Source organism: Pseudochaenichthys georgianus, chromosome 9, assembly GCF_902827115.2.
Source record: "Pseudochaenichthys georgianus chromosome 9, fPseGeo1.2, whole genome shotgun sequence".
Lineage (NCBI taxonomy): Eukaryota > Metazoa > Chordata > Actinopteri > Perciformes > Channichthyidae > Pseudochaenichthys > Pseudochaenichthys georgianus.
In genome coordinates this window covers 10,953,888-10,968,816 of record NC_047511.1, presented here as the reverse complement: position 1 = coordinate 10,968,816, position 14,929 = coordinate 10,953,888, and the positions used below count along the sequence as shown (strand labels likewise).

General features: G+C 42.6%; 1 protein-coding gene across 1 annotated transcript in view; it reads right to left on the bottom strand.

The window, feature by feature from the left end:
- Positions 1 to 518: 518 nt before the first annotated feature.
- The window catches only part of antxr2a (ANTXR cell adhesion molecule 2a), a 74,090-nt gene continuing 59,679 nt past the window's right edge, over positions 519 to 14,929 (bottom strand). The window contains exon 17 of the mRNA XM_034090972.2: positions 519 to 3,047. Within this exon, the coding sequence (XP_033946863.1) occupies positions 3,009 to 3,047 (39 nt within the window). The 3' untranslated portion in view covers positions 519 to 3,008. The remainder of the gene's footprint in view (positions 3,048 to 14,929) is intronic.

Here is a 14,929-nt window from a genome sequence, read left to right as displayed (position 1 = left end):
TGGACACACACACACACACACACACACACACACACACACACACACACACACACACACACACACACACACACACACACACACACACACACACACACACACACACACACACACACACACACACACACACACACACACACACACACACACACACACACACACACACACACACACACACACACACACACACACACACACACACCTCAGTTGGCATCTTGTCACAGCATGCAAACATGGACGAAGCAGAAGGTGTACGAGTGCATATCTTTACTAAATAAGAGAGACCTTGGAGGGATTCTGAGTGTGTGTGTGTGTGTGTGTGGTGCCTCCGGTGGCTGACTTCACAGGGGGAGAGGCTGCACACTGTCCACTCCTCTGTCCACACACACTCGGAATAATCACGTTCCCTGTCGGGCCCTATAAATCTGTAAGGGCCAATTAAAGATTGCCTTTAGCATGTCCACCCCTACCAGCACACACGTGTTAGAAAGAGAGACACGCAAGAAAAACAAGAACACGGATCGCTTTCATGAATATATATTTGACACAACATACAGGAGTGTAAGACAAGTAGAAAATAATAACAGTGTACAAACTCGTAAAAAAAGCATAATTCTTTTGTATAAACTCACATTTGTGCAGCTTGTGTGCCTGGAACCTGGACTTAAAGGTGCTACGTGAATAAGAATATAAAAAGGCAGTATAACAGAGAAAAACTATACAATTAAAATATCATAAAATTATGAATTACATTATTTGCAACTGAAATAATGTAGCAGAAATAGTGCATGCAAATGAAATTCAGTCCAAAAAAATAATAATGTTTTGATGAAAATGAGCCAAAGATAAATCAACAATTGTGACAATCTACTTTTCGATTTGATAATAAGTTGGCTGAAGCGAATCAATTGTAAAATTATACATTTTTTAAAACTTTTTTGTGCAGAAATACAATAATACTTTTTTTTCTCTTAATCAAATATCAAAAAAGGCACACAGAAATTCAACAAATACTTCAACAATAGGTGGTAAAATGAATATTATGCATAGCATGATGAGTGGAGGGGACACGGGGGGGCATGTGACGTGTGACGTGTTATTAGCGGGCCGACTCGTGTTGTGACTGCTATGTAAATATCTCATTAGTTCGGGTTAATAACATTCCTGTGCTCTTGGTTGTAACATAAAAAAACATCCGAGTGCTAAAATGTCTTCGTCCGGCGACCGTCCAGCGAGAGGCTGATGAGCCTATTAAATGTCAGCCCACAAAATTATGCAAGAGGTTAAAAGCGTTTAAGTCGGACATAAATACCAGCACACCCCGAGGAATTTGATTTGGAATTATTTATGTCCCTGCGATCGGGACGGAGAGGAAACAAAGGAATAATTAGAGTGGCGTGGAGCACGCCCTCGTGCCCGCCGAGTGTGAGACCCATTCCCCCTCAAACTTGATGGTTGTTGAACTTATTTTTAGTGTCATTTGATAAGCTTCCCTGCTTGCACAGAGACATCCCACTGACCCAGCCACTGGTCATTGTCTATACCGCTTCCCATCAAAGCCGGCGCTCTTTGTCAGGTTTCGACTCGAATATCCATTTTCCATCTGAGGTACGGTATCCGAAGTGACTGGATCATTCGAGCCTTTTTCTTCAGCTGCTGCCCCCTTTCCTCCCCCACAGTGTTTCCGCTCACACTAACATCATTTGGGATTGGCGTCATGACAGCACGCTTGACAAATCCACAATATATATAAGTATATATACCCTGCTTTTTGGGGTGAGGGGTGGAGGGGGGGCGGAGGGGGGACATAATTTCTGGAAATGAACAATACTTATCCGTCCGTCGCATCCGTTACTTTGGGTTTGCGTTTTGGACGTGGCGCAGCGTCACCGTGGCGCAGTGTCCTCTTTTTTCCTGAGAAGAACGCAGTTATAGGTCATTCAATGTCAAAAGGCATAAAAAAGAGACAGCCAAGTCTTCACAGGCTGCTGCTTGCTGTTGCCTTTAATTATTTTAATTAAACTTTGATATTCTGGTGCCAAGGGAACTAGTGGGTTGTGACGCGTCCGGGAAGCCCCTCGGAGGATTGAGGCGGTGGGCAGAGGAGGGTCCGGGCAGCTGTATCTATATCTCTGAAGTCTTAACTGATAGGCCGGTTTATGGGCAGTGATGTGCTACGCCTTACTGAGCAGAGAGCAGACTGCACTGAAAACAGGGGCAAGAAACACCAAGCGCCATGTCAAGGTCTTCAAGGCATCAATCCCTCAAACCTAGCTGGAGATCGCCTGGTCAGGAGGCTGTCCTGCGGTCGAATAACGCTCTATTAATTTTCTTGTCCCGAGTGCATAATGAAAGGAAGGTGTCTTAACAAAACAAAAAAACGAGAAACTACAGGGCAAAGTCTTGGTGCCTTCCAATACCTTGGGGCATCCCGTCTACAATTCGTCATGCGTGTGCACTTCTCAGTGTTAAAATGACAAGATAAGCCAGTCAAAGGGCAGCCGGCGGGCAGCTGCACGCTGAAGTTGGACAGGATTTGTGATGAGACATTGCCGAAAGGAACGGACTTCTGCACTTGTGAGGCCCACTGGGATTATTCCGACTTCCACGCCAAAGGCAAACAGCCCCTTTCTCTCTGTTTTTCTTTCTTTCTTTAGATAGCTTCCGTCTGTGTCCATGAAATCAGGTTTTTCAGAGGAGGCACAATATGGTCAGAATATGTTAAGCCTTCGGTGCGCACGAAAAGCTAACCGAGTTTGAACGCTGGAGCGCCCCTTCTGCTTATTTTCATCTTAATTAAAAAAACATTTGATCATAGAAAAAGGTAGTTTAATAACTTATTGAGTTCATATTAACATTCACGCCGAGAAGAAAACCAGGAGGGAAACTTTGTGCGCAGAGTAGAGCCGTGCGAGCAGATAGTGGTTCGAGCTGCAGGGTTAGACATCTTCAAAAGACCTGAACTTCTTCTCTGTCCACAGCGATCAGCACATGTTGGTTTCACTTCCCCTCTACTGACGCTGCACACGGTTGAGATTCATACACCGACCCTACAAAAAACACAAAGGGAGAGAGAAATACAAATTTAATAAAGTAATATTATACAATAACATTTTTTTTTTTTTTAAATGTGCTAATATTTCTAATTATTGTCTTATAATCTAATTTGCCTTTCAGTGTAGTCATCATTATTTGATGACTGACTCTTTGATAACAATATTTCTATTACATAAATGAACCCGGAAAGGAAAATGTATGCAATAACGTTAAATATGCACAAAAAGACAATCTATTCATCGGAAGATTATTTTCTTGATAAACGAGGTCTAAAAAATGCCCGAAAATATGTCGAGGTGATATATATATATATATATTTCTTCACATCGATAAGGAACAATGGGAAGCATGAAATCTCCATATTTGAGTTATGGCTAAAATTAGGAAATGTTCTGGAAATGTTTGCATAAAAGATACTTTTTAGATATTGATTATGAAAAGATAGTTACAATTATTTTAATGTCTATTTCTCACAGCTGTAAAACACAGCACAATAATAACACATTGTACATGATTAACAAACATAAATATTGAAAACATAACGACTGGATTACGTAGATTAATTCATGGACAAATCATTTAAAACAGTATACCTAACAGCAGAAATTATGTTAACAAAAAAAATGAAATGAAGCACAACTTGATATCCTTCTGAGAATACTGACAAACAATACATTTCACCTTTGTCATTGTCATGCTCTCACCCAATGTGTGTGTGTGTGTGTGTGTGTGTGTGTGTGTGTGTGTGTGTGTGTGTGTGTGTGTGTGTGTGTGTGTGGCTGTCTGGGCCTCTTGCTTCAGCCTGCTCACCAACAGTAGGCCGACTGGCACCAAGAGGGAGCTCTCGCACAGCTAATCTTCAGCAGCCGCAGGCCTCCAGCCTCACACACACACACACACACACACACACACACACACACACACACACACCATCACACACACACACACACACACCACACACACACACACACACACACACACACACACACAACACACACACACACACACACACACACACACCACACACACACACACACCACACACACACACACACACACACACACACACACACACACCACACACACACACACACACACACACACACACACACACACACACACACACACACACACACACACACACACACACACACACACACACACACACACGCCTCTCTGCACCCCCTCACATCAGAGTCTACATGTGCTTACTGTGACCTGGACACTGCATCAGAAAAGGGAAGCTACTTTATTAATTCCTTAATTAATCCTTGATGGGAGAAATGGCTCCTCGGATTAGGTATGGAGAGGCAGTGAGCAGCATCACATGAGACGGAGCGCGAAGGATAAGTTTAGCTAAATCACAATATACATTTTGCCGCCATATCTGTTGCTGCAGGTGACCAAAGCAGGGATGGTGAATGGCTCAATGACGTGAAGAAATACTCAACAGCAACATGTTTTCTCAGCTTATTGACAAACTGTGAAACCACATTTCTTCTGGAACGCAGTGTTTACAACGATTCGGACAATCTTTAATGTTTCCATTTGTACACACTTTGAAGAGCACACTTGAGTACCGTCATGTTTTTGTTAATAATTACTTTTTATTATTTTCTTCAAGTCTACAGTTTGACAATTGTGTAAAATGTAATTATTTTTAAAATTATGATTACAAAAATTATTATATATATTACAGTATGTTGGTCTTTTAAAATAAACACTACAGCAACACTGAAAGAGTAATAGCATCACATGCATTTTATATCCACTACTGACGCTACTAAATATGACAACTTGATAGCATGGACTTCCTCCAGAAGTACATCCACTTCAGAAATGTTATATATGTATATATATATATATACATATATAAAACAAATGTATATGTTTGAAATCAATCGCTACACCCACTCTAGACTTTTTTTGATATTCTTGACTTAATTGTTCTCACATTTATTTCCATTTCATTTCCTGTATGGGAACTGAATGGTTGTGTACTTGTTAATGCCAATCAACTGGCATGTGCAATTGACAAGACTATTGATTCATAATTATAAGAATGTTATTATGTTTCTCGCAAACAAATTCAAGAAAAAACTTGGGAAGGTTCGGTGGATGAGAACCAATGTCTGTTCTTACGAGGACAACTGTTTAATTAGCATCCGGAAGATTTGGTGCGAGAAGACAGACGTGCTCAAAACTCCAAAAATAAAAGCTCTATTTGGTTTTGAACTCGAGACCTTCTGGCTTTGAGGGTGACGCTTGGAGCCGCCATGCAGGTCGATGGCCATACATCTGATAAGAATCATCATGTTTTACTGGCCAAGTAGTCGCATACCTTCATCTCTACCAGGTCTGTTGCAAGCAAGCATGAATACACTTTGTACAGAGAGCGTATCCCTTTGGCACAGCAAGTGTTCACATAAATGCATCATGGTATCCTACATAGGACAATCCAAAGGGTTATTCAGACTGAAATAAATCAGCATGGATAAGATGATTTTTACAGTATTGAAAACCAATCAAGTAAAAACGTGTGTTCGCTTTACACCGACCGTCCTCTCACCGTCTTCAGTCCACATCTCTGATGATAACAGATCAAGCTGCAGCGTCATTTCATTAAGGCAGCACCACAGTCTACGGGCAGCACACCGTACATAGACCCAAAGTACAGTCTGCCGATATTGGTTTACAAATTGGGAGAAAGGATGGAGAAAATGTGTGATGACCAACTAACTGAATTTAGAGTCAAATAAGAGTAAAACCTGCACATGTAAATATGTTTTCTGATTTGAGACCTGGACTCTGTAACCTGTGTGTTTTTGACCTATTATTGCATCTCTTGTGATAGTGTGGTTTACACAGGGATCAGTTAATTATGTCCAGGCAAAAGACACACTTGCTGATAATACTACCCAGGTGGTCTTTGTTATACGAACCTTAATGCACTAATTAAGATTAAGCGAACATAAATACTAATAAGCATGTGTCACACAATTCTTATTTCCAATTCGTGCCCCAAAAGGTGGATTGAAAAAAGCCCCTCTGAGCCAACTTGGTTTACTGAGACAATTTAGTATGGAGTCATTGCTCTGATAGTCAAACTCTTGAACCACGTCCCATAAACACATTGGCCTTTAGTAAGGTTTAGTTCTCTGACTTTCTGACGGGGAGAAGGGATTTCCTTAAAGAAAATCTGTGGGTATTAGTGAACAAAACATTTCTCAAACTTCAGTCAACGATGGACTTGTGTTGGAAAAACAAAATGGCGTCGAAGGCGCGAGCAGAAGTTTGGAACGTTTTAAATAAGCACAGCATTTGATTTAATAAATGTGCAGATCATTGAGCTGCACATCTATCTTTTCTGATTGAGAAAACAAAAGCACGTCCTTGCACACACACACACACACACACACACACACACACACACACACACACACACACACACACACACACACACACACACACACACACACACACACACACACACACACACACACACACACACACACACACACACACACACACACACACACACACACACACACACACACACACACACACACACACACACACACACACACACACACACACACACACACACACACACACACAGTGCATGTGGACGCCTTCCATTGAGGCATTATGGACACAGAGACCAGGACATTGGCTCCTGAGCTGCAGAGCGTCTGCAGGAGTCTGGGGGGGGGGGGGGGGGGGGGCGCTTACAGTATCCGCACTACAGTCTGGCTCGGGAGCAGGAGTGTGCGTGGACCGACTGTGACGAGGGCTTTAGACAAGCTGGAGAATCTTCCATTTCTCATTATTTGGCAGGCCTGGTGGGTGTTTGATGGAGGGGTGGGGGCTTCGCTCCGTCTCTGCATGGTAAGCCCCTCGACGTGTACCCTCTGCAGCTAATCTCGCACAGTCAACAAATAAGGCACATCAGATGCTGTTTTGGCCACGGCCATCAGAGCGGCTAAGTTCAGTGGATTTTACGGGTTTTACAGGACGCAGGGGGGCTCGGTGAGGGAGAGGTGGTCTGCACGGCAGCAGCATGGCAGGCGAAGCAGGGGGATCTGGTGCGAGGGTGAAGCAGGTGCAGCACAATACGGTCAAACCCATTCCAGCTCCCCAGTCCCCCGGATGAGCGGGGCCCGATTTGGCAGCCACCTTGTGACTGGGCCGTGTTGGAGGGACGGGGGCCCACCTGTGCCACCCGGAGCAGCAGAACAATAGTCTGAATATGTCAGCACGAGATGTCAGTGAAATCTCGTCAGACGGACACGAGTGTGACTGCAGATAGACGGGTGGATGAGTCAGGGGGAGAGATGGAGAGGTGAAGAGACAAGAGGAGGGGGGGGGGGTCAGGGAGAGGCGTCCACTTCCAAATGAAGACTGTGATTAATAAGGTTCATTACAGACACTCCTCGGCTTTCTATTGATACAAATGGATATATACATATTGAACCTTTTGATCCGTACATCCGTCATTGATATAACTAATTCCAAATTAGATGCTTGAACTACTGAATAAAACTTATCGATCAATCTTTTATAATTATTTCACAAAATGTAGTAAATAATGATAAAAGGGTGCAACACTGAAACAGCAGGAACATACTGTACAACATTTTTTATTTTATGGACTTGAATAATAAAAACTATATTGATTATTGTTATTATATTGATTAACATTAGTCCATTTTTTGTATGGATCTCACAACGCAACAAAAGGCTACAATGCGGCCAGCCAACTCCGGATTGCTGGACTTTTTATTCCCTTGTTTTAATTCACTATGTGTAACTTAAATCAGAGCTCTACAAGTGAAGAGGAGAGAATGTGACTTTTAGTATGTATTCGATTTTTCTTTATCTTCAAACATTGTTGTATACTATTTGCCTCATTAACCATTCCGTTAAAATTAGATGACGTCTTTTTTAGAAAAGGATGTTAAAGTTGTGTATGTCAAGTTTCTGATTTCCTGAGGTTAAGGTGGGATAAGATCATTTGAGGCAACAAAGGCTGGAAGCTTTTCAAAAGCTTTAGGTTACAACCATACATGTCTTCCAACTCACCAAAGAAATACAATGTTAACATTAGATCCATGTTTTTCACAGATGCTTCAATTCATTGTGTGCAGGTGTGGAATCTGGTGGTTTTCAGTGAAGATGCTCCGTGTGCACGGCACCGAAAGCTGTTGGTTCCACTTTAGACCTGAACAACACTAAGAAACCCCCATCTAGATTGGGAGTCCGGATGTGAAAGTTACACTTCTCGCCTTTACAAAGGGGCCCATTATGCTTTTGCGGGTTTTCCTTCTCCTGTATTAAGCCACACTCTACCCCTCTGCCTGAAACACCTCGATTGGACTACTTTGTTTACTTATGTAATATAGTGACATCACTACGTAACACATATTACGTTTCTTTTGGCTAGTGCTCCACACAATGTACGTGATAGGCCAAGGGGCGGGACATCTCTAAGTGGTTGCCCAATCACAACAGAGCCGGCCAGCTAACCAATCAGAGCAGACTGGGCTCTGGTTTCAGACAGAGGGTGAAAAGAGGTGCTGCAGCACAGGCAGTATGAGAAACAAAGACCTTTTGAATGTAAAAGCATGTGGACATGTCACAGAGTCACAAAATACAAGCATTATACAGTAGGGCTCCTTTAATAGACATTTATCAGTTTTTCCTTTACTATTTAAAATATTGTCTAGAAATCCTCAATAATCTTTTAGTTCAAAATAAATAAAACTGAACAATTAAGTTGCCATGTGTACTTCTCAAACGAGTTTGAAACGGGTCTCCACACATTTGTGTTGGGTGACAAATAAATGGAAATAAGCACAGCTGATGGTGCGCTAGACCCCTTCCAAATGTTTGTATTGGCTCGTCGTATTAATTGATTGTATAGTTTTGTCACATTTACAATTTGAAAGAACAAGAGAAGAAGCGTGAAGGAAGGCATCCATTTAGGGTACAGAACGAATCTCCCATCTGGAATGGAGTGTGAAAACACTTGCAAGCATGAGAGTTGTAATCCAGTTGCAAGATGCTTATTTTGCAGTGATAAGCTACAGGCTTTGAAAGATTGTATTACCAGAGCAGAGACTTTTTCCACATTAGAGCTTCACAGCCTATACAGTATCTTAGTTAATCTAGGGTTTACTTAGTCCAACAGCCACACTCATCACATTATTCCAACACTTGTCTGTTGTTTTGTCAAATTGTTAATGAGCTGAACAGCAAATCTGTTCGGCATCATATAGTTGTTGTTGTTGTTGTTGTATGTTTCACTGCAGGGACTACTACAGTACGTACTGCTGCTACACTTGCATTTGAAAAGGGTTTGAGGAAAGCTTTGGTTTCAGAAATCCCAAGGAATGTTCAGGTCATAAACCACAGAGAGAATCATTGCTCCATGTTTAAGGTAATATAAGGCACATCACTTGTTGACTGTAAGCCTGTCACGCACAATGTGTTGGGGCAATATCCAATACAACGCACAGTTAAGATCATTTACCTTTAGGGTTAGATTCTGATATGGACAAAGTCAAATAAATGCTGTTATTCATTGAAAGTTATCGGTAACAGAAGGCAAAATAAAGGTTATACAAAAATGTGCCATAAAGTATAGTCACAAAAAGAAAACACGGTGTTTTTTTTAATGTACTTCTGTAGGTTGTAAAGAATGATGGTGCCACACATTGGATTTTAAGTGAATATTTTTTGATGTATTTTATTCAGGACCTTAAGTTGGCCGTTTTAACTTTAAATCCAAAAGTTTTACTTGGCCAGTGAAATACTTTCAACGGTCAATTCTAAATCTGGTTAAATGTTTTAACTGTTTCCTGCTGGTGCATACAAACAAAGTACAACAAACCCAAAACGCGTGAACTGTGCCTAAAGCAATGTAACAGTCATGCTCTGTGGTGGAAGCAGCAGACTTTTACAAGTAAAAAACCCCTAAGAATTAACACCACACAGTGTCATCATCCCTCTTCAAGCCCCTGCCTGTGGAGCCTCAGCCACCAGACATGTGTTCTGTTTTACTCCGTGTCCTCTGCCACATATTGAACAAATTAAAAGTTCAAGTTGGAGGGAGAAGCACAGCTGCACAGGGACAGAGGAGAGAGCCAGGGTGTGAGCAATCCTCCCTTCCATGAGGCTGCTGGCCCTCTTCTCACAGCCCCTTACACACACACACACACACTGCCCACACAGCGCTGCCATCTGGCCTGCTGGGAAATCAGAGCCACCTGAGACTCGGCCAAATACATGATGATCGCTGACAACTCGGGCAGTTGCACATAAGGTACACGGGAGGACAAGATTTAAAAAGAAAAAACACGACTTCCACTGTTAAGTTTAGCACACATGTTGGAAGACGCTGGATAATAAGTAATGCCCTTTTGCACACAGCTTCACAGTTTGGATCAGAGCTCGATTTTGAGTCAATAATTGTCCCGAGATATTTGTATGATTGCACAAATTCTAAGGAAAACCTTTTTCTGCCTAAAAACAGGAACGGGATATGCATCCATGTTTTATGAAACTGGCTTTGTCCAGGGAGATTGTATAGAAGTGTACGAGAAAAAACAACCCAACTTCTCACTTGATTCATTACTTCAGAAACATTACAGTGATACATTTAGGTTCTCTATTTCTAGTTTTAAGTCATCCGTCATTCAGCATGATTACAGCCCTATTCTGAGACAGAAGATAAAGCAGTGTATTCTTAAGGTCACAGCCACTGCGTTGTGTAGCGTTATATGAAAAGAAACAAAGGAAAGTTGTCCTTTTTTTCCTAGTACATTTTGTTATAATCACAGATTACGCTAGTCTTATATATGCACTTACACTCACCAGCCACTTTATTAGGTACACCTTGCTAGTACCAGTACCTTGCTAGTACCCTTTTGTCTACAGAACTGTCTTAATTCTTCATGGCATAGACTCACCAAGGTGCTGGAAACACCCCTCAGAGATGTAGGTCCATATTGACATGATGGCATCACGCAGTTGCTGCAGATTTGTCCGCTGCACATCCATGATGTGAATCCCTCGTTCCACCACATCCCAGGGGGCTCTATTGGATTTAGATCTGGTGACTGTGGAGGCCATTTGACTAAAGTGAGCTCATTGGCATGTTCTAGAAACCAGTTTGAGATGATTTGAGCTTTGTGACACGGCACGTTATCCTGCTGCAAGTAGCCATCAGAAGACGCTTACACCGTGGTCATAAACGGATGGACATGGTCAGCAACAATACTCAGGTAGGTTGTGTCTTTTAAACAATGCTCAATTGGTACTAAGGGGCCCAGAGTATGGCAAGAAAAACATCGCCCACACCATTATACCCTCACACCCAACCCCAAGGCAGGATGGATTCATGCTTTCATGTTGTTTACGCCAAATTCTGACCCTACCGTCCGAATGTCGCAGCAGAGACTCATCAGACCAGGCAACATTTTTCCAATCTTCTATGGCCCGTGCAAATGGTAGCCTCAGTTTGCTGTTCTCAGCTGACAGGAGGGGCACCGGTGTGGTCTTCTGCTGCTGCAGCCCATCTGCTTCAATGTTCAGCGTGTTGTGCGCTCAGAGATGCTCTTCTGCATACCTTGGTTGTACAAGTGGTTGTTTGAGTTACTGTTGCCTTTCTATCATCTTGAACCAGTCTGGCCTTTCTCCTCTGACCTCTGGCATCAACAAGGCCTTTTCGCTCAGAGAACTGCCACTCACTGGATATTTTCCTATGTTCAGACCATTCTCTGTAAGACCTATAGATGGTTGTGCGTGAAAATCCCAATAGATCAGCAGCTTCTGAAATACTCAGACCAGCCCGCCTGGCACCAACAACCAGTTCAAAGTCACTTTAACCACCTTTCTTCCCTATTCTGATGCTCTGTTGGAGTTCACCAGGTCGTCTTGAATATGTCTATATTCCTAAAGCCATTGAGTTACTGCCATGTGATTGGTTGATTATATATATGAGTTAACGAGCAGTTTAACACGTGTACCTAATAAATTGGCCAGTCATTGTATATCGCTGTGAACATAAATAACGGCTAGACGTTGCTTACAAAGCTGACGAGGGGAGCAACGCTTCTCTTCAGTTCCACCATCTTGGCTAAATATATGGCCACTTGTTTTCCAAAAAGCAAGAAGCACTAGCCAATATGCCGAACTCAAGGCCACACAATTATAAACTAATGGATGACATCACTGTGATTGCGTCTAATCTTATATCCAGTCTATGGTTGTTTCTGCAATAGCAACATCTTACCATCAAACCATATGATAAAGAAATACTAACTCTGACACCACATTTACATCTCAGGCAAGTTGTGGATGGTGGCAAATCAAGCTCTGATGGCTACTTCAGTGACCCAGGGAGCAGAGAGGAAATGAGTGACAGCTTGCAGTAAGAAGTTATGTTAGCGGGCAGCAGCATATTGTCGGCAGACTGTCAGAGCATTGCTGACTCCCACTTGGTGCAGACAGGACAATATTTTACTGATTGGAGAAGGAGAACATTTTTGTGAAGACAAAAGGTCAGCTGCTTTGGTCATAACCATCAAGCCAGCGTTAGCATTTTTTTGGTTTGGCCTTTTGTTGAAGTTTGCATTGCCATTTGGAAATAATGTTTACCAAAACGTTAGCTTCTGGGTGCAGATCATCTGTAGTAGTCTCTCTTCATGTACGTGTTCTATCAGTATGAACTCTGATAGCTCCATTAAAGCATTAGGTTGTGTTTGATTTTAAAGTGTCTGTTTTTCTTGTATAACTGTGTTTGTTAAATGTGACTTTTGTAAAGCATCTTTGTGAGTCTTGAAAAGCGCTATATAAATTAAACGTGTTTAAGATATGATATCTTGTTGTTCATGTTGTTCATTCTCCCTGCTTCTTGAGGTCATATTTTGTTGGTATGCCAATAGTGTCATTGGCTCCAATATGTGCTTCCTGTAAGCTATGGAACAGTACAAGTTGAAAGTCTAAATTATAAATGCTAAAAAATATAATCAGTCAAGTCTGTATCCCAGGTAGTAAAGGATGCATCTGTTAAAGGGAGATATTCAGTTGGAAAATAGGACGTTGGAAAGATGAGGCTGCTCGCTTGATTTCAAAACAGAACCGTTTACACCTTCTGATGACCTGGTGTTTTCAATTGTATTGTGTTTCCTGTTGCAGCATCTGTTAACATGTACCTGCTCAATCATGCATCCAACCATTGTGCCCAATATTGCCAGCTGAATGGCTAAAATGACACAGCTCTCGACTCTGTATCAGCCGTCAGATGCTGCAGGGATAAGTGGTTTCTCCTGAAGCTTAAACATGGACGCCGCGGTACAGTAGGTGCAGCTGTTTCCTGCCGGGGCCTCCTGTTTCCTTCCACCCCCTTCCCCCCCGCCTCACCCTCTTGTTTTTTTTTTCAGAGTAAGTGCACATCATTGGCAGCTAAAAGCTCTGGGCACCGTCCCTCTGGTTGTTCCAGAGAAATGCCAATCGTTTTGGCGTCGACAGGGCCCTCACAGACGGCGCACGAAGGCACAGATGGCACTAATGGACGAGCAGAATCCAACCGAGGGACCGGGACAGAGCCACACCGGAGCGCCGTCCAAATAACTGTAGTGTGAATGTACTGTATGGCCAACGCGCCGCTCTGCTCTAGCGGGGACGATGCCACGGCAATGCGGCATAAAGAATTTAAAATGATAAAATAATCATAAGAGAGGGAGATCGTGGGAGGATCGGCGTGGAGCGCTGCCAGGAAGATCAGACAGAGGAGGGATTGTTCTCAGGATGATATGTGCCGAAATGAGTTAGACAGGCGTCGTCTAAGTCAACCTACTCCAGCCAGACAACTGGGTTTACAGCTAAAGGACTGACTGAAGCACTGTCTATTAAAGAAGATCCAGTTCATAGGCCGCACCTTCTCCTGATGCAATGGTACTTTTGTTCTCACCTGTGATGGGACTTACATCAAAGACATATTTCCCATACGATGCCCGAATGCCGCAGAATTTAACATTTGTTTTGCAAAGCATTCACAAAAAAAATCCCTGTGTCAACCACTTGCTTCTTAAGCTAGTGGTGCTAAGCAGATGCTCGTAGGAAGAACTAGTCACAGCTTTTAATGGTGCAAACAGGCTACTGAAACCCAGTTGGGAGCTCCATGTTCTTTGGATACAAGTTGAAATACTTCTAAAAGGTCACGATAGCTTAAGTTTGGGCCATTTTCAGCCGCCTGCGATGTTTCGAAAAATGCGAGCGGCTTTCAGAGGTGAGAGGAAAAGCAGATAGGTGGGCAGACTGGAAGAAATTATGGCATTACATTATTTTGCAATCTAGCAAAATATAGATAACAGTTTATCAGGTGCTAGTTGGCAAAAAAAATACAGTAAAAAGCATTACAACCTTAAACGATGACACAAGTAAGATACTAACTTGGAGAACACTTTGTATAAAAACATGCAAACTGCAGTAGCACCCAAATTCCACAACAACAAAAAAAAGGAAAGAAAAAGAAGCCAGTTGTACAGTGGACACACAGCTGCTCAGTGTCCCAGACGCTCAGATCGGCAGTACAACATGCTCAGGCAACATGTGCAAGCCTTCCGAACCAGGATTCCAAACATAAACTGAAAATAAAGAGGGGGCCATTGTTAATTTTTCCTCTGGTTGCCACAGTGTATCAGCGTCGACAGAGGGCCAGTGGGCTCATCTGTACTTTTAAATTACGTGTCATCGCCACAACCGTCCTCCCAGAGCAGCCAGGAGAGACGCCACAAACACTCAGAACTGCACTTAAAACATAAGCTCACACCATGTCTCCAGGCAACAACCGCATCAACTAAACAGCTCTT